The sequence below is a fragment of the Gopherus flavomarginatus genome, chromosome 3 (assembly GCF_025201925.1).
Source record: "Gopherus flavomarginatus isolate rGopFla2 chromosome 3, rGopFla2.mat.asm, whole genome shotgun sequence".
Taxonomy (NCBI): Eukaryota; Metazoa; Chordata; order Testudines; family Testudinidae; genus Gopherus; species Gopherus flavomarginatus.
Window position 1 is genome coordinate 38,123,621 of NC_066619.1, and position 20,942 is coordinate 38,144,562.

At 37.8% G+C, this 20,942-nt stretch overlaps 1 protein-coding gene across 8 annotated transcripts in view; it reads right to left on the minus strand.

Annotated features, from left to right (window-relative positions):
- Positions 1 to 1,531: 1,531 nt before the first annotated feature.
- PDE4D (phosphodiesterase 4D) overlaps positions 1,532 to 20,942 on the minus strand; it is a 1,077,829-nt gene continuing 1,058,418 nt past the window's right edge. For all 8 annotated transcript variants that reach the window (XM_050946931.1, XM_050946933.1, XM_050946932.1 and 5 more), the window contains 9 exons: positions 19,638 to 19,731; positions 14,293 to 14,465; positions 13,691 to 13,789; positions 13,435 to 13,599; positions 11,614 to 11,713; positions 8,108 to 8,262; positions 7,592 to 7,714; positions 6,863 to 7,045; positions 1,532 to 6,172 (listed from right to left, as the gene is read on the minus strand). In XM_050946931.1, coding sequence (XP_050802888.1) covers positions 5,759 to 6,172; positions 6,863 to 7,045; positions 7,592 to 7,714; positions 8,108 to 8,262; positions 11,614 to 11,713; positions 13,435 to 13,599; positions 13,691 to 13,789; positions 14,293 to 14,465; positions 19,638 to 19,731 — 1,506 coding nt within the window. In that variant the 3' untranslated portion in view covers positions 1,532 to 5,758. The remainder of the gene's footprint in view (positions 6,173 to 6,862; positions 7,046 to 7,591; positions 7,715 to 8,107; positions 8,263 to 11,613; positions 11,714 to 13,434; positions 13,600 to 13,690; positions 13,790 to 14,292; positions 14,466 to 19,637; positions 19,732 to 20,942) is intronic.

Genomic DNA, 20,942 nt, shown 5'->3' on the forward strand with positions numbered 1-20,942 from the left:
GGGACCCCCAAGGCTAGAGAGCTGAAATGAAGGAGGACCCTGAGGCAGGGGTTGATAAGGGCTGGCCCTGACCTGGAGGTGGCATTGGAGGACCCCACTCAGTGCTGGGAGAGGGGAGAAAGGGCAGTGGAAGGGGGAGGTGTGGGGCACTGGGGGGACACCAGTGCTGGGCGACGGATGATGGAGACTACTGGCTGGCACTCACTTGTGCTGAGGCAAGGGGGCCCCCTGTTGTGGTGGAGTGTCCCACCGGAAAAGGGAAGGGTCGTCCGAGGCGGAAGGACAGGGTCAGGGTAGCCTGGGTCAGTTTGCTCTGGCACCAGTGGTTGGGGGTGCGCTAGGACCCTGCAGTGGCAGGCAATGCTGGGAGCCAGCAGAGCAGAGCAGGCTGGCGCTAGGTCACTTGCTGCTGCTGCTGCAGAGACTGAGCCCGAGCCTAGGGTGGCTGCGGGCAAGAAAAAGAAATAAACAGCCAGGCCGGTGAATATGGGGCATGGGCCTGATCCCAGCTACCGCCGCCGCCAAGCCCTCCGTGAGCCCTCCAGGCCGCCCTACCCTTCCCCCATGTCCCTCTTAAGCATGAGGCCCCCCAAAGAGCGGGGCCCAGGGCAGTTTCCCCAGTCTGCCCTATGGACGGGACCACTCTGGCTTCAAGAAACAATCTATTTAATTTAACAAAGAGAAGGTTAAGGGGTGACTTGATTACAGTTTTTAAGTACCTACCTGGGGAACAAATATTTGATAATTGGTTCTTCAATCTAGCAAAAAAAGGTGTAACACAAGCCAAGGCTGGAGGCTGAAGCTAGACAAATTGAGATGGGAAGACATCCATTTTTTAACAGTGAGGGCAATTAACCATTGGAACAATTTACCAAGAGTTGCGATGATTCTACATTACTGGCAAGCTTTAAATGAAGATTGGCTTTTTCCCTACACACTATGCTCTAGACATTATTTGGGGAAGCTCCATGGCCCGTGTTACACAGGCAGTCAGATTGGCTGATCACAGTGGTCCTGTCTAGCCTTGAAATCTATGAATTTCTTCCTGAAGTTAGCGTTGGTTTTTGATCAGTACTTTAACAACCATTGTGATACCACCAATTTAGAGGAAGAGTTGTCTGGTGAATATTTAACTAGAGGAACTCTCAATTTATAGCTCCACTAAGGAAACTCAAGAGTGATTTCAGGTCTTTTTAAGATGAGCCCTTTCTTTCTCTGGATCCGTTCCTACTTCCACTGAAGTCAGTGGCAATTTCAACTATTTTCAATGGACTCAAGAACAAGCCCTGTCTTTTGACGTGTTTAACACCTTACTGGATTAGACCCTTTATGTAAAGTTGTCTTTGACGGGATAACCTCTTTGTTTAATTGACCCCCCTAATTTACTTCTTGTTATTCGGTATATAATATGGTCCTGGCAATGTACGAATCTAATTCTTATTGCATTCATTTGTATCTTAAAATGTGTTGTTACTGATGGCACTTACTGTGTACAATAAACTTTATTTACAAAAGAAAGTCCAGTACAGGATCTAGGCAGAATCAACCCATGCTTTTATTTCCATTGCATATAAAAATTTCATATGAAGGTATTGATGTACAGTACTACTCCATAGGCTGTAAGAGAGGCTAAGAAACCATTGAAAGACTAATCATTTGCAATGTTCACACAAGTTGCCAGTCTAAAGACATACCCAAAGGAAAAACCAAATTAAATCAATAACAAAAATTGTTCAGGATTTCTGTTATTATAGTGTCCCTTTTATACTGTTTAAAACAAAAGCAATCAAATTCCTTTGGGCCAGGGCTGCTAAAATCTACAGTTTGTGTCAAAAAGGAGGCTCTGTTTTTCCTTGAAAAAGAATCTCTCCTTTCACTGAACAGTCACCTGTTACAAGGGCTGGGCATCAATGGAATGGAAAAGAGGTATCTATCTTACACTAGCAACTTAATTGCTATCAGGAATCCTAACTGGCCTACACCAACTGTGGTGTTTAAGTGGCAAGGGATGCTTAGCAGAGGCCAATTCTGCAAAATTAATACTAGTGTTATTTAAAGGGTTACAGTCATGCTTTACACCTAGTGCATCTACACTATGCACATGTGTACAAAAGCCTTAGGTACATCTACAAAAGAGGAAAGCTTTGGCTGCTTGTAACACTAATATCGATGTTGGAAACATTTCCAAGATTTCAAGTTGTCTTTTGCACTACTCTATGGATTATGGTTATACAGTACTGTACTGTACTTCCTGTACATCTAAATAAGGAAGGAACATGAAGGACAGTTGTCAAAATAATAATGCACATGAATTCTGATTAATTCATTTTCCTGTGTGCCTAAGAGTCAAATGAGTTATTACAACTGTCCCATGTGTATAGCACATTTGTGCAGTACTGTTTCAAATGACTGTGTTAACTTCAAAAAGGGAACAGGTAATGGCTGAAGTAATCCCTGATTATAGTCTTCAAAAGTGGAAAGAAAACAATCAAGTAGACAATGCTACTGTAAGTATAGAAAAGTTTGACTTTCAAATGGGGCCATGCATGAAAAGAGGTTGTAGTATTGTACATACTAGCTTGTGCCAGTGATCAAATCAATTAATGACTAAAAATATTGCAGGAATGCCCAGCCCTAGCCACACAACTACCTTACTTTCAAATGCAGCAAAACAGAAGAAAATATTGTTCAAAGTTAAGGCACAGCCCTGGGACCAAAGACCTGCAGCTTTTTTATTTATATATCTTTATGTATTTTATAGTTTTTCTCAAATCTTCCATAAACAAGCTCTAAGGTGACATATAATATATTACAGGAGAAAAAATGTACAAGGAGTATGTATACATAATATTCATTCTCTCACCAAGAGTTTCCAAATATAGCAACACCAACCTGTCAAGGATGATGTTATAATAAGAACTGATAATTTACAATTAACATTACAGTATGTACATTACAATAAATACATGGTTGTAAACAGAGACAAACAAGACTGTATTACAGGTAAGGTCATTTGGTGAGAAAAATGCATGGCACAAAATAAAATAAATAATGCATTTTAAAAGAATTGTCAAAGCTTTCTGTAAAATCCATTTCATTCAAGTTTTTTTAAAAACCTTTGAATGCAATTTGTTCTACCTGTATTCACTCATAATTTTTAACAATAATGCAAAAAAACCCAATTAAAAATAACAAACACAGCATTACTGAGTACAGTAACTTGCAAGCTAAAGTGTACTCTTATAAGCAAATGCAGGTTTTTCTTTTTTTCCCATTCAGTACCCAACTCATTGCACTTTCTTACGGCAAAAATATTTAGAACATGTAAAGCACTTTTAACTGTATTATTTTTAAAGCAGTGTGCAATGCCAAAGCACACTTCAGCAAAGAAAAAAAAAGATTGTACAGTGCATTAGATCCCTGGCTCTAAGAAATCATATATTTTTCTACTATTTGATTGTCCATGTGTATGGGTGTATATTTCACAATATGGTGGCATATTCTTTAAGTCTATTTGTTTTCAATTAGTGCAGATGTAAAACTCTTTCAGGTCCATATTGATTTTTGGAATTTATATTGCTTTTTTTCATTATTAAGATTCCAGGCACTCTTGGGGATTGAAAGGATTTTTAGATGGGAGTGGGAGCTTAGGGGGAGATGGTGAGGGAAAGAAATGAACCTAAAGCTCCTATCAGCATGGTGAAATCTCTCCATTCACTTTCCCCCTTTGGTATCTTCTCAGATAAAGCCCTTTCGGGGCTAAAGGCAGATAAACCTACAACCTGGAGATAGAAAAATGCAAAATGCATTAAAAGCTAAACCATTATGCAAAGTTTTTTAAATGGGTTTGTATCCTAGATCTTTGAAATTGGTATACCCCTTGTTCATTTCCTATAAATTCACAGGTTCAACTGAACTCAAGCAAAGGAAATAAGTGCCATTTCCATTTCATCTTGTCAAAAAGTCACCTATGCCTTGTCATTCGATCAGAACTTGTCACAGAAGGAATCTTGTTTGTTTTCCTAGGCAACTATTTCCCAATCTCACTCATCAAAATTAGTCTTAATAAAGAGTCAACCATAGGAGATAAATTCCTTCCCACTACACATGACCTATCAGTAGAAATGCATAACGACAAGCATGACTCTATAAAACCTCTTTTTCTTTCCAAGTTACTGAAGGCTTAGGTACTGATCAGATTTCAAAGTAGGATCCTTTCAGCACAACTGGGACATAGGAAGAGAAACATTTTGAAATTGTAAAGTAATGTTGGGGGAAATCCAAACTTTTCCAAGCATTACTGGCTTGTTTTTTAAAAAAAACCTTATCTGGTTCTTCATGCAAGGAAAAGGAGTTCTGAAAAATACGCTAAAGATTATTTTTTAAAGACACATACACACACACTTCTGAGGTGAGCATGTGCTCCAGCTAATCAGAAACTACTGCCTAAACTGCTGACACAAAATAAGTTTTAAGGGAGACAAAATAGGAAAGATTCTACTGTTTTGCCACAGCAAATAGGTTGTTCTTATTTAGTGATCTCCAGTTCTCAGCCTTACAGTGATATTCTAATGGAACTAATTTTATTAAGCAAAGAGAAGTGTTATGTTTATATAAAAAGATGGTTCATCACTTTTTCATACTGGGCCCACTCCTGCAATTCCTGGTTTGAGTGGTCCCACTGGTTTCAGTGGCACTACTTGTGGGAATAAGGGTGGGGTTGCAGGGTCAGCTCCACTGTGAGGACAAAAGCACAATGCAGACTTCTGTTGTTTGTCTGTAAAAATTATAATAAAAAGAAACATAAAATGAATTCCGTCCTACTGAAAGGGTTTCCTGCAAGATAAACAAAAATATTTCATGGAAGTCATTGGCATATAAAACAATGGATTTTTATAGCTCAAATCAATGCTATAAAAATCTAACGTGCAAAACTAAAAATAAAATCTATAACTAGATAACTAGAAGTATTATCCAGTGTTGCACAGATTTGTACTGAAAACTTGCAAGTTACTCTTTGGAAAAAATAACCAGTGTCAGATGAAGTTCTGAAGGTGTTTTTTTCTTTAAATATAATACCTCAATACATTTAATAATAAAAGTAAGCTCTACAAAAAATCTCTGTTTTACATATAATACAAAATGCAGAGGTCAGTGTAACCCACTTGGTCACACTTCATTTATTTTTTTTTCAGTCATGTATTAGGAAGACTTGAAATTAGAAAATTATGCAATTTCCACAGCTCATCTTCCTACAGGTAACAGATTCATGTTGTGTCCCATTATTCATGTGCATTTGTTTTCCATTAGGAACCTCAGTTCATTCTCTGGCTCTTTTCTTAAAACTCTGATGATGAATGTTACTCAATGCCTTGCTTGTAAATAAAAAACAAAACAAAACAAAAGACCCAATGCACACCAGCCTTTTGCTGGTAGGCTGTATTCCTTTGAAACCACTTTAGAGATCTGATTTCTTCAATCAAATCTGCCAAATGGAGATCTTATTAAGATGCTGTTCATGGATGTTTTCCCCTTTGCTCTCTGATGCCATGGAGGTGAAATTGTGGTTACAATATTCCTGAGTGCCAAACTGAGTAATTAAGGTCAGTTTTGATCAACAAACGTCCTGGCAGGTGACAGTGAGGTGTGACCATGGTTGTGGCATATGATATGCACTTTGGAAACCATTTTCTAATTAAAAAAAAAGAGAGAGAGAGAGACAAAGACACAGAGAGAAAGAAACTGAGTCTTCACACTGTTACGTGTCAGGAGAATGATCTTCCTCTAGTACGCAAGGTTCTGGGTTGCTCTCCTCACCTTCCACTTCTTCGCCTACTTGCTCATCAAGAAGAATTTCAGTGGATTCTGAATCCTGGGTGCAAAGAGTCTTGGCGTCACTGAAGCTGGTGTCTTCTTCCACTTGACTTCCACTGTCCTTTTCAGTGTCTGATTCACCATCTTCCTCCAATGTTAGTTCAAACTGGAATTTTTCAGTTTGGCCTTGCCGACCCTCTTCCTGGTCATCAGGTGCAGGAGAAGGACTCTGAGGGATTGTGCTCTGGTACCATTCACGATTGTCCTCCAGGGTATCCAAGATATCCTGGGCATCAGGGTGAACAAGATCTGCCCATGTCTCCCAGAGAGGATGAACAATGTAGTCTATAAACCCCACCTGTTCCAAGTAATGTCACAATACAAAATTAGGATGAGTACCTCATTCCCAAGAAAAAACGCACATATAGGTTATAAAACAAAATAGAAATTCTTGATGCTAGGACAGAGGCTCCTGATGTTCATTCCTTCCCAGAAGAACAGAGTACAATGTCTGAGCATACTACTGTCAGAAACAAGAACGCTGGATACCCTATCTTTAAGAAGGCTGAAAAGAAGCCGTGCTATTCTATGTGGAAAATGGGCTTTTGTAGTATTCTCAACAGATTGTATTGCTCCAGGCTGAATCCGTAGCTTTTTATTGTGTATTAATAGGAAACGTATATTGGAAAGAGTTTATTTTTAAATCTAATTCCCAACAACTTATTCTTATCTCTTAAGCTGAACTGCTATTTTACATATGATTGTGCTATTAAAGGGAAGCTTAATGAAAAGATGTATTGTATTCCTCCTTATAGCACATCCCACATTACAGAACAGTGCCATGCTGGAGCTCTTTGGCCCACACACAGCTATTTTTAATGATAGGAAATCTCAACTCCTCTTAAAAGCGGAATTAATTAAAGGGGGAAAAATTCAACAACATACATCCAGAAACTCATGCAAATAAAACAAATCAAGTGGCTAAGATCCAAGTTTATCTATTAGAATGTATTGGCATGTTGTCTCATTACTTATTCAAATGGATTACCTGTGATTTCTCTACAGATGCATTGTGCTTATCACACATAGGACTTATCTCCATGCCCCTCTCTCTTTCCCGGTCTCCCTGACGAAAGAACTCTTCCATTATTCTGTCCGTCCACTGGCGGTAGAGCTGGAGTGGCTTGGTTGGATTGCTCAGATCTGCACAGTGTACCATATTCTGTAAAACCTAAAATGGACAAATATATATTATCTACTGAACACCTCCTGTGTTATTAACACCAGAGATGAAAGGCTCTTTTTTCCATTTACACATTTGGTGTCTGCGAAACAGAATCTTGAAAATACAGGTAGCGCAGCATTTATTCTGTACAGCAAAAGCTGGATGTGCCTACGTGTGTTTTTCACACTTCCATTAATAGCCACAAATTATCTCACTTCTACAGCTTCTGTCTATATTAAGAGGTAGAAAATGTTTAAGTGCAAGACTAATCAGGTTCAAAGATGCTTAGAGGTTAGGCCATAGCAAATTAAACCCAGAAAAAATAGTTTCCTAGCTCAAAGCTCAACCAAAGAGCTGGTCAATGCCCAACAGAATGTGATACTGAATGGAAATATGGCACGTGTGGCTAATGAACACGTTTGAAAGGAAAGGGAGAGTGTAATGAGGTGAGAATGGGGACAGAATTAAATGAGACGAACACCCACGTAGGACTGGGGAGCCAAACCTAGTAAATGAAGGCTAGTGACTATTTTTCAGCATGGATGATCTTACCTGAATTCTGTCTGAATAGTTATCAAGAAGCAGAACCCCAGAACTTGTCACTTTCTTGGTTTCAACCATAGTTTTCAAATCAGCCAACAGATTCATATGTTTAGACATGTCTGTTGCAAGCACCTTGAAGGCGAAGACAAAGCATTAGTAACTAACATGATTGAATGATTTTTTTTCAATATTTGAATATGACAGCCACCAAATCAGAAAGAGATACAGGTTTATGTTATTGTATTTTTGGCGGGAGGTATGAGGGGAACCATGATCCACATATATGACTATATAATTTTTTTTCCTAATTAGGGTTCTCCATGCTGTAAAGGCTGTTGGTTGTGCCAGCCTTTAGTTTTAACTCAAAAGAAGCCCAACATACATGCTTTATACATAATGCAATTTTCACTGCATTGCCTGCATTATGTGCCTGAGTGTATATAATGTACCAGAAAACTATCTAAGGTTTGTTTTGTTAATGCAATCTGAATGCATTAGAAATGGGAAATTCAAGCTGTAACTCACAATGTCAATGACCATTTTCCTCAGTGATTGTCTTTGTTTTTTGGTCAAATTCTGGAAAATGTCACAATTCTCCTCCTGTAGCAACTTGAAACCCACAGCTAAATGATGGTTCTCCAATACCGATGAGTCATTGTACATCAAGGCAAGTTCAGAGTCTGCAAGACAGTCACGAGGCAGAATGTTAACAAAGCTTGTGTTTCCCCCCAGGTTATTTTTTGATTTTTCAGATTCCCAAGACAGCTGAAAAGCACATATTATTCTAATATTTCCAACAGTCCTTCTCTGTATTCCTTCCTGCAAGCTGCAGGTCAAACTAACCCCTTCCTAGATTTACCATTTGGAATCTCATGAGATGGTAATGCAGAAAAGTGAGTTCATAATATTTGTAACAGGATTTAGAAATAGACTTTTGTTCCTTCCATATTTTAACTATCTGTATAGGCTTGCACAGAAACAAGCTTTGTGTAACTCAGAGACTATCAGAACTGGTGAAGTAAACTTAAAACCCCAGAAAACCCTAACAAACTGAGGCAGAGTATGGGGAACAAGCATAAAGAATCAGATCAGTACTTTCAGAACCCATCCCACATGTGCACCAAATCAGATGGAAAATATGGCACTCACACCTTCCAACACAATTTTATTAAAGTTAACTTGCATCCGCCTACAACTCAGAGCCAGGAAAACAAAGCTCAGGATTTGCCCTGGTTTAAGCATGTAGCAAATAGCTTAATTTTCAATTTATGCACCTCAACAAACTCAGGCACTCTGAGGAGTAAAGAGGCCATTAGTATATGAAAACAGCATGTTTTGGGAGGAGGGTGACACGATAATACCAGCAGTGCTTCTCAATATTCTCTTGGAGAGCCATATGGCTTGAAAGCCCTAAGCAGTCACCTGGCCCAATAACTGAATTGCATGCAACTCGCTACTAGTGACAGGTGCTTCCTTGTCAAATGTGAGTATTCTTAACTCAGACTATACGGCAGGGAAAATAAAGGGGCTCATGTACCCTCTTAGCAACATCCAGGAACAACTTGTACTTAGATATATGCAGACATCTGCATGCATCTACTCAGGCCGACTAACCAGCCTACTTTGGAAATGAAGAGCATATTTTATTCCATTTACGTAGGAGCACAGCTGGATTTTATACACATAACCATTTACATGCCTTTGAATATATGGCCTATAACGACTGCATTATTGAAAAAGAATACTTTGTATGCAATCACATTTGTCATTTATTGACATTAATTTCTGTTTATTACAGTTTCTGTATCCTAAATCTAGCTGTGCCTCAGTCTATTCTACTCTTTGTCCCTGTTATCTTCTTTTATAGACACTGTAGTCTAAAATCCCTTCAGCTCAATGGGGTTGCACATGAAGGCTCTTGTGTTTAGATTTAAGGAGCCTCATTATGTATTCTCCTGCTGTCTCACTCTCCTGTACCGAACACGTGAATCTTGTGATTCAGGAAATCCTTCCTCTACCTTTCTTTGCCTTGAAGGCAGAAAAGCCATAATAGCAGAGAAGAAAAAGACCTTGTTTGTCAACCAACAGCCCTTTCATCTTTCCCAGAAAATTCAGTAAGCGTGTTTATTTGCTATTTTTCCAAGAAGGAACGTGGAAAATTGTAGGAAAATCAGCCTTTCTGGAAGCCAAGGCTGTAAGGAGTGCTCAATACTATTGTTACTCAGAAAGACTGAGGTCCTGTGCGTGGTTTGATTTTGTTAACATTTGTAATTGCTGTGGAAGAAGGGGAAAGTACCCACATGTTATTCAATATAACAATCTTGTTAGTGGCTCCTTGTATGTTTGTGAGAAAAGACTGAAGAAAAGTATGGCTTTATATAGTTGCTCTCCCTCAGGGATTACAATTGAGGGGGGGCACCTTAATTCCCACAGCTCCAAGGGACCTTTGCCAAAGAGGCTGGTTAGGGGATGCAGAGAGTCTGTATCTCCTCTCAGTGCCCTAGCGACATCCCTCCCGGTCAGTGGCAGACATCTTGGGTGCCATAAATCAGTATATATACTTTTAGATGAACTGTTCCTCTGTTTGGGGGAGTGTCTTTGTCCCCAAAGATGGTGATGCATTTTCTACTGTTTTTCTCTAATCCTTTTAAAGTCTGAGTCCCCACTGAATTTAATACTTGTAAAAAGAGCTCCAGTGCGAGCCTTTTTGGAGACTGGCATTCTCTGTTTATCCACAGAGTGAATAAAACACATGTAGTGACAGTACAGACTTCTATATGGTGCCATGGCAATGTACTTCCAACCTAACTGGCAGGGAACACTATCCTGGGGGGAGAGACAGTGTTGTACAGTCTCCATTGCCCTGAAATCCTTGGCCTCTCTTTAGCCTGCCAACAAGAGTGCCAATTAGTGCCAAACGTAATGTGGCAGCTTGTCCAGTGGTGACTGGACTAAAGTGATTGTCTCATTTCTTATAAGTCACTGAATAACTATATGAATAGTTGGAGTGGATTTGAACTGTTTACCCAGAAGTGAAGAGCTTTATATACCACTATCAGTCCCTTGAATTGGCCAGTCACCCAATGGTAATCTCAGAAAAATTCAGCAACCTCCCCAGAAATGAATAAAAATAATTCCCAGATTTAAATGCTTTTACTTAAATTAAACTAAATTCTTCTCATTCTATAGCAGTTCCATGCCCTCATAATAGTGTGTTATCATTGAGTGTAACAAAAAATGGTTTGTTTACGTCTTGGGAGATTTAATATTAAGTGCGTTTTTGCACACTAAGCCTGGTTCGGTCTGTTCCTATGTTGCGCTGTTGAAGTGCACTTGCTAGCAATACAACTTTGAAACTTCTGACACATCTCCTATCCTCCTCCTTGTGGATGAGTCACCAATTTGCATTTCACTATAGAGTAGCCCACAGGCCATTAAAGCACATAAAAATAAATTCAAATAATGTTCAGTGTCTGATTTGAACTTATAACAGCAAAAAAGTCAAAGCTGGAACACTCTCCCTCAGACTGCTGGGTCATGGCATAGTAGCACTGGTGCAACAGAGTCAGTCAATGCAGAAATTACTACAGTATCTACTAACATGTATGAAGATGGGTTAAAGATGCACCCACAGACATGATTCCATTTTCTTGATTTTTCCCCCATGCTTTCTCAGACCCTCAGTGTAATTTCAACCTTGATATTTCTGGTGAGCTACAATTTTTTCTTCTTATTTAATGGAAATCTTATAACTTCCACTTATTTCAGGAGAACTACCACCATTCTGCCCCTAGTGGGTGACAGTGCTAGAGTTCATCCACCTAGTAACTCTTGCCCCCTTTGAGTATATGTCTAGGGTTAAATTACTTGCAAAATGACTATCAGATTAAAATACAAACATGTGTATATTCTAAGAAAAGGTAAGAGAAGGGTATGAAGTGGAAAAGCTTGTGCTTCTCGTTTTCTATGCACATATCTTACAGGATACCAAGTAGAAACTAAATATTACAAACAAACAAACCCACACTTACTTGTGTTGATAAGAAATTGGTTTGAAACCCCAGGGTGATCAACATCATGTATTGCACTGGCAAAAATTGCTGCAAGAATCTCCAGATCAGTGAACACTGCCTGAAAAACCATACAATAGAAACAATAATTACTAACCAAGGAAACTGCCTTTTCAGTAAAAGGACAGTACATTGATTTTTTTTCTCCTTCAAAATTCATATTTCAAAAAATAAACAAAAACATCTTTCAATATAGTTTAAATATAACAGGAACTTCAAAAAGTTATTTAAATATAATTCTCACAAAGTTTTGGAAAATAGTCCTTTACATATACAAGACATTTCAAATTTGGGTATTGACAGGTACTTCCATAAAAGTGCCTGTTTTTTAGAGGTCCTTAGCACTGAAAGCACCACTGAATTCAATAGAACGAGACAATTGTGGGTTTTTCAGCATCTCTCTATAAATAAGGTCATTTGTATTTAGATCACTAAATATAGATAGGTGCCTAAATCTTAGCACTACCCACGTCTGAAAATTTTGGCCTAACTAATTATTATATACTATGGTGTTACCCCAGGTAGCATATTTATATTGCATTAAGCATGCTTATATTTCATTATCAACATATATTATGTATTGGTGACATTAAAAAGGAGTATACCTCCTAAATGATATTAAGAGAGAATGGTTATGTCTGTTAGCTGCAAGGTATACATCCTACAGTGTACTCATTCTCCTTTTAGAAGCCATTATGAAAATACTCTAGTCAATAACAGTATGTAGGTGATATTAGTATTTTACTGGCTCAAACACTGTTGAAAACAAGGCTCTGAAGGATAGCTGACTCAACAGATCAAGTAATGCTACTGAGAATCAGTTTGGCTGCCCACTGGAGCAAGTGGTAATGCAGCTCCATTTATGAACAGAAGCTGAACCTCCTCCCTGCCATGAGGGAAATCTTCTCCAAGAGGACTGATTCCTTTAGGAGCCAACAGACCTCTCAGAGATCCCTAAAGCTCTCCCTGTTCATTCACTTCAAGGGGAAGGTGAGGGAGGGAGGAGGCATTCAGCACCTATGAGCCAGAGGGCCAAAATGGAAACCTGGTCTAAGTGGATGCAAATCCTTTTGAATTACTGGAGTTTCAAAGTAAGATGTAAGTTAGGCTTAATCATAGTCTTATAATAAAAAAGGAGAGAGATTCCAATGTTTCTCTAGCTTCCTTTCACCTCAGAGACTTAACCTCTCTTTTAAACAGCTTAGATAAAGAGGATTCATTTTAAAAAAGTCAGGATTTCAAGGTTTTTTTTAAACAAAATAAGACAACCCATTAAGGATCTAACATGGGTTTAACACTGCCTGAGTACTGAATGTTACACTGAAGCAAATGTTAGAGAAATTCAATTTGGAGAAGCAGAAAAATATAATGTAGTCTTGTGGACAAAAAATGTATCAGTGAAAAAAACAAAAACACTGCATTATATTACTTAGGGAAACACATCCTGTCATCGTCTTTTCCGTATAATTGCCAGTGGTTTAAGTGAGAACTCCACATGGGAAATGACAGGACATGACCTGTAGTTAAAAGTAGATGGTGAAAGCAGGTTACCACCTTATCAACAGAATGTGGTTGATTTAGCGCTAGTCACTGGACAAATCCAAGTAAATAAACTTGAGTCCTCACTAAATTCCCTAAGAAGAGAAAGTCTCATGAAACTATATTACAAAAAACACACTGTCTTACAGACACTGGGATCGTTTACATTTAGCTTAGAAGAGTTTTTTATATTTTACATGCGTGTGTTTCCCTCTCCCCTCTTCCATGGATATGTGGATTTACCTCCAAAGCTGGGGTTGACAGCAGTACGTGGGTAGACTGAACGACATCTGCAGCATGTATGTTGTTGTGATATGCCACATCTGCATGGTAATGGTCTTCTAGGGTCATCAAGTAAGTTATTAAAGTGTCTACTGGAATTTTAAATGTTTTTAACAAATCCCGTTCCTGGAGGAAGGAAGAGGAAAACAATTAAGTTTATAAGAAACATAACAATTGATGAATAAAGAACACTAGTGCTTGCTTCCATCTTTCCCACCTGGAAAATGGTATGCATAATGACTGTCAGAGGTCGGTTTCCAGATAGTTCTGCTATTTTGAAAACATGCAGGCCCCATTTGTTCACATCTTCTAGTTCCTAGAATGAAATTAAGCAAAAGAAACTCTTAAATCAAATACTTAATTTTCCAATTATTTTCTGTTTGAAATACCTTCAACAGCAGAGTCATGAAGATTCAAGCTAATAAATTGGATAAACCATTGTGAAAATAATATACTAAACCCTCTGACAGTGCTCAAATGAAAGTTTGCTTTTTATGTTGCTGATGATTTATGCATAAGAACCTTATTAATACACATACAATGCTGGTTTATTTTACGTTATGTACTTCTCAGATAGAAAAAACTCCCATTGTGTTCCTGTTGGAACAGAAGTTTACTATACACTCACCTCATTTTTTCAGTGTTCCTGATTTATACTTGCCTAAGTGAGATAAGAATCTGGCGTTAGCCCTTGAAATCAAAGGGCGTGGAAAGAGTATGGGATAACATACTGACGTCTGTTTGACAACCTGAAAACTTCATTAAATTGCATGGTAAGATTCTAAGGTCTTGGTAGAGAACAGGTTAAATCTTCCTTACCTTGGCAAGAACATCTTCTTGTTCGGTTTTAACACCGAATTTGGGGATACTGGAATTAGTTAAACTAGAGCTGTGCATCAGTTTTTTCACTCCACTGATCTGGGACATAGGCCTCTTCTTTTTCTCTTTCTCTTTCTGTGTTGGAGAAGGGATTTCCACTTCATGTTGTTTGTCTTTGAAGAAAGGGAGAAAAAAATAACTCTGAAGGGCATTTTCCATACTTACTAAAATTATATATTTTTTGGCGATCTCAGTGGTTAAGATTGCTTTTGTGTACACTATAACCCTTCCATTATCATTCTGTCTTTTTTAAGCTAAATGTGTAGACTAATAATTATCAGAAATTAAAAACAACAACTGAACAAGAAATGAAGTTCAACTGTATGATCACTGCACTATTCCAAAGGTTGATTCATTATTTCTGAATAGACTTTGAGGGTAGTTTGTGGCTGCATCATCCCCCCTCATCCAACAATGTATAGGGAGATAATCCTTTACATAAAAAGAAAGTAGTAGACCTGGCCAGAAACTGGAATTGAATTCCATGGGACATTCCAAAATAATAATAATAAAAAAGTTCAGAATCAGAATGAAAAAATGAATTTAGGTATTTCCTTTAGAATGTGAATTCCAAAATTTCGTTTCAACTTCTGGAAACAGCAGGCAGGGAGTCAGGGCTCCTAAGGTTTCCGAAGTGCCAGAGTCTGAAAGTCCTGGTAGCTCCCACTCCGAGGCAGCCGGTGTGGCAGGCTGCCCTGGAGCCAGGTATTCTGAAATGGGGGTTGCAAGCACTAGCAGGCTGCCAAGAAGCTAGTAGGGCAAGCTGGCAGGAAACCAAGCAGGCAGAACCAACCAAAATCTGCCTGGTTTCTGTTAGAATTTCATTATAACCAATGTGTTCTCAAAGAACATTTCTGCAGGAATACAAAATTTCAACAAACTGGCATTTTCTGACAGAAAAAACATTTTATTCCAGAAAATTTCTGAGCAGCTCTAGAAGTTATGTAACATAAATACAAAAAATAGCTTGAGCTGATTATGGCAAGAAGAGCATTGATAGATTTTACCCTTAAATACTGGCTTCAGGCTAAAACATTACCATCTCTCATCCTTATGTGCACAGCCCAAGAAAATCAGAATATTTTTTAAGCCCTTGTCAAAATACTGCTTGTTTTTTCTTTGGTTCACACTTTAGTTTTGGAAATGTTTGTTGTCTGAAGTGTTGTTATATTCTGAAGGGTGACTTTGTAAAATTAACATTGTGAGGAATCATATTTCTTCTGTTTCTAACGGGGGGAAATTACTTACTTAACTTATGATGCAATAGATTTTATTTCTTTAAAAAGGGCCACACTGGAAGTTTAAACTGGGATCTGAAAATCAAGCTGTTCTTTTTGGTGCTTACATCATTACCAGTAATAAAGATATCTGTAATCAGGACTTAACTTGCAAGTTTGCTCATGGCCTGTGAAGTACAAAAGAGTGTAATTTGTTGTTCTCGGATGAATTAGCTCTATCGTGTTAACCAAAGTGCAAACTTGTTTTTGTCAGATATGAAGATGTGACTTGAAGATGCAAAGGAAGGAGATGTGTCAAGTAAGAAGGTGCCATTTTTATAGAGTCACTTTTCTGACAATGACCACACTTCATATGTGCAGAAACACATCCAGAAGGAAAGCTCAAAGATCCAGATACATAGGGCCTGCTTCTCATTTACAGATGGTTACTTTATGTTGCTCTGGAAGTATGAAGTTTAAAGTGGTTTAAAGTTGGGGTAAATTGCACTTAGATACACTTTAAGGCCCCCTTTACACTTCCAGACTAGTGAAAAGTGACCTTCATGTAAATGAGAATAAGCCCCAAAGGCTACACTGCAATAAAAGAACTGTGGCACGGCTGCAGCTATCCCAGGTCAGCTTACTCAGGCTCACAGGATGTGGGTTGCAGGGCTATAAAACTGCGGAGATGTTTGGGCTGGAGCCTGGGTTCTGAGACTCTGCGAGGGAGTGGGTCTCACAGCCCAGGCTCCAGCCAAGCCCAAACATCTACACTGCTATTGTTAACCCCTCAGCTCGAGACCCGAGAACCCGAATCAGCTGACCCTGGCTCTGAGACTCGGTGCCATGGGATTTTTATTGCAGTGTAGACATACCCTTTGAGTCTGGATTTCATTGCATGCAATTCATTTGGGGAAGGTTCTCCTGAACTGTTTTTATCTCGTTTCAAGCAGATGGAACGCAACAAAGTCTGGAAGAGTTAAATATTAAATGTATTTTTCCCATATGTACAAATTTAACTAAATAGTCTCTGAACTTCCTCCCCCATATTTAAAAAGCCCCTTCTTTTGTACTATGAAACAATGGAATATTCTTGAATGTTAAAGGTTTTGAAATTAGCCTAAGTAGTGTGCAAGGTGGCCTGCAATGGAGAGAAAAAAGTGGTTTTGCCCTTTTTGCTTCCTTATGATATATAAAAGGAGGCATGAAAAGATTTTTAAAAGCATTTTTATTTTTTTCTAACCTTAGAAAGAAGAGAGCTAGCACGTCCCGATCTTTCCTGTTTTTGATGGAGGACTGGTGAACTGAAGAATATGCCCTTTCACCCCTCAACTGAAGAGACAGCATGTGTGCATGTAAAATCTATTGCAATAGGGCTTTTCTCCTAATTATTAAACAAAACAAATAACCTGCCCAAAAACCAAAACCAAACCAAATGAACAAAAAACAACAACTAAGCAAAGAGTTTTAAACAGTTTGATTTAAAATGTTTCCTTCTCAATTTCTCAAGCTTATCTTTTGTGATGTAATACCACCATGTGTTCTCCAGTCCTTCAAGGAGTCCTCCAGCAAAACCATGAAAGTCAAGGACTGATATTTCTAACATAAAAATTATCAGAGAAAATAATTAAAAATACACTTCTAAACAAACCAACCAACCTTTTGACCTTCTATAAGTTTACATATATATCCTATTAAAAAAAAAGTACAAACATCTTTTCCCCTCCTGCACTGGTCATCTTTAACGGACAGACTGAAACTGCATAGGGAATGCAGTGGCATTTCTGGATTACTGTGTTTGCTTCTTCAGTTTTTATTGTCTACTTTTCAGGAGTTTCCAACCACTGGAAAATGCAGAGGATTCCGAACAAATCACAGCAAAGAAGAGAATGTAAAAATGCCACCAAGTTTTTAGCCTGCAGCATAATTCCCACTCCCCACTCTCTGACCAATTAGAAAAGTAGGGGAGGAGGGGAGTTCTTGACTGGTGAAGAGAGACAACAAATGAAGAGCAGTGACTCATGCGCATACCTTGATGTTTATGGTTTCGGTCATATGCACAAAGTTTAGATCCATCAACAGGGAGGATTATAAACTGAGTTGTCAGATTAGCTCAAGTGAAAGAAAGTGTCTGTCTGAAAGATATGCGATCTGCCATGGGATTTCCTCATCTTTTGTTATATATGGGCAACTAATGCTATGAGTACTGATCACCTTTTGTATGTTTAAAATAAAATAATTTCCCATATTGATATGGTTTTTACAGCAGATTATTTTAAACTGGTTGCTAGGTTCTCTTACATTATCTGTCTAGAAGAGAACTGGTTAATCACACTGTTTATGTATGAATATACACTGTAGGACCCTTGATTTTCTACCAAGAGAAAATATATATATGTATATGTTGTAATTATTAATAATTCTATTCAAGGCATATGTCGCTGATTAGGAGAGAAGTGCCTATATTTCAAAGCAAAACAGTAACACCCTATCTTTCTCACTAAATGTTCCTAGCTTTCAAATGTTAGTAGGTCTTTAAATGCTCAGCAGATGGGTTGAGTATTAAAGAAATAAGGGGAAAAATGCAGAATTTGGTTAACAAGACATAAATTCATTTAAATTTTCTGTAAGAACATTTTCCTTCCACACATTATTGTCCTGAATCTATATTTTTATATGCATGTTCTTATTTTAATATATTTAAGGAGAGTTCTGCAACTGAGGTAGTCGTGTTGCAACCCCCTTACATTTGCATTTCCTTTATTTATTAATATATTGTTTTTTATTTGCATGCCAACCACAGAAAGACAATATTCATTCTCAGTAGATTCTAAGCGTTTGTCTCTCCAGAGCTTATTCTGCTTGAAAGATGCATGTCACATGTGAAAGGCTGACAGCTGCATTTTTTATTCCTGTCAAAACGACTCTTAATTTTTCACGTGAAAACATACAAAGATGCTGATAGCTCAGACTTTTCAGTCAGAGGATGTGAGAGGCATCTTCTAAGCGGGTCATCTCCTCAGGCAGCCTTATCCTGAGCTTCTAAATATTCCTGAAACTGTACAATAGAGTTTCACTTCTCACACAAGCAGGTAAACTTTACTGTGCAGGTGAATCTGGGCATTCTACTGAAACTGTGAATAAATTAAATGGACCCCATTTTAACCAATTCATTTAGGGTATTGGAGAGCTGCATAAAATTTCTCTAAATACACACACACATTCACGCTATATTTTAACATATATTTTAATGCCCTTTAATCCTAATCTAGACATACCCATGTGTCCATAGCCTATTTAAGATTGTGAATATAGGTAAGTGTGTGCATGTCTTCAAGCCATGTTTAAATTAGCATGTTCAATATCTATCTTCAATATACACAAATACAGAATATTGTTTTTATTTATTTAAAAATTGCAAAATTTCTTTACAAAATCACACAGGTGGGACTTGAGAGGGCTGTTCCATTATTATCTTCAAACCTGCTAATACAATGTCATGGTTACCAAGCCCTCCCCACCACAAGCTCCTTGGCTGAAGTTATTCTCCTAGCAGAATTCTGTTCAAATGTTGACTCAGTCATGTTTATCGCCCGCTCTATCTGCAGATGGGGAATGCCAATGCACCACCACCGTGTGCTGAGAGATTCAATGGGATTATTTTTAGCTATGTACTTACATCAGATCAAGATGCCTTTATAGTATAACCGTATAACTTCTGTACTGGGTAAAATGAGAACAGGGTGCAAGGATTAAATCTTTAAATCTATCAAACAATTCACTATACTAATCCCTCCTCAATTATGTTGGTAATAGGCAAGATTATTTCATGTTAACTCTAACAGTTCATGGGAATACATAAGAATAGGTCTTTAACCAGAACACTTTGCTACAGTACTCAACAACTTTCTGAGCAAAGCAGCAACACAAAATATATATATGCAACAATTAATGCAGAGAGCTAATTTTATCAATTTATAATGATCTCTCTGTCCAAATACTAAACAATGTAGTTTATGGAATGCATAACTACTAAAAAGACAAATCACTCCCATAATATATTCTTACCTAAGAATGTGTTTGATATATATTCTGAGACCTGATTGCCTGATCGGCTCATTTCAGATAAGTGGGTCAACTCCCTGTTGAGCATTCTTTTAAACTGGGGGAAAAAAAAGAGAAAAAAGAAAAAAAAGCATGTTAATGGCTAAGAAACAGTTAACTCAGAATAAGAAAATTGTATAGATTTATAATAAATAAATACATTATATTAAGAAGACACAGTAAACAGAGATCAACTGTGACAATAACAACACAAAATAATATTGCTTTACTTTGGAACTTCTCCATGGTTAGAAGACAGAATTAAAGATGGATATTTCCCAAAGATTCGGTGTCAGAGACATTGGGACCTTGTGAGCTTCTGAAAATTCTAACTGCAAGCATGTGCACACATGACTATAACTACTATTTTTGCTATTTCAATCTTCTGAATTTTAGATTTGGATAGAAATAACTAAGTTATATTCTATGTATACACAGAGGAACACTTTTTAGTTTTGCTAAGGAATGGGAAACCATCATTTTTGAACAACTCTGTACTATAGCTCTCCTTATCATACACATACACTCACTCTTTCCATATGGTTTGTTGCCATACATTTTGCAATTTTCTCAAGGTTTTTTTTTTTTTTAAATAACTCAGAAGCTCAAATATCTTTGTAGGAAGGATCAAACATGTCAGTATCTCTTCTTTACTCTAAACCCATAACAAAAGCTATCCCTGTGGAAGTGGTTTTTGGTTTATTTTCATTTGAAACAAAGGAAAATAAGAATTGCCCAATGGATCAGATCAATGATGAACTAGTCCAGTATCATGTCTCTGACAGGGAGTAGTAACAGAGGCTTCAGAGAAATAACTTGCTCACAGATGAAGTTTCCTCCTTACTGCCCCCAGCTGCTAGTGGTTCACATATATATGGATCCTATTTTTGTACCTGGATATTCTCATTATCCATATAAATGTATAATCCTTTCTTGAATCCTACTAAACTCTCGGCCTTGAGGATATCTTGTGGCAGTCAGTTCCACAGGGTAAGAACACATTGTGAAAAAAATCTTTACATTTGTTGCCTTTGAATGTAATTGAACATCTCCCTGTCCTTGTACTATGAGGAACAGTAAATAGTATTCAGCAATTAAAGTTACTTATTCCAATATACATTAACATGAATTTGTCAGCACTGAATTTCATCAGTCAATGTGCTACCCCTTCACCTAATTTTGTTAGGTTCCTCTGAAACATCTCACAATATTTTCTAGTCTTGACTAACTCAAATATTTTGTATCAGTTAGTTGCAAATATTTCCTCTC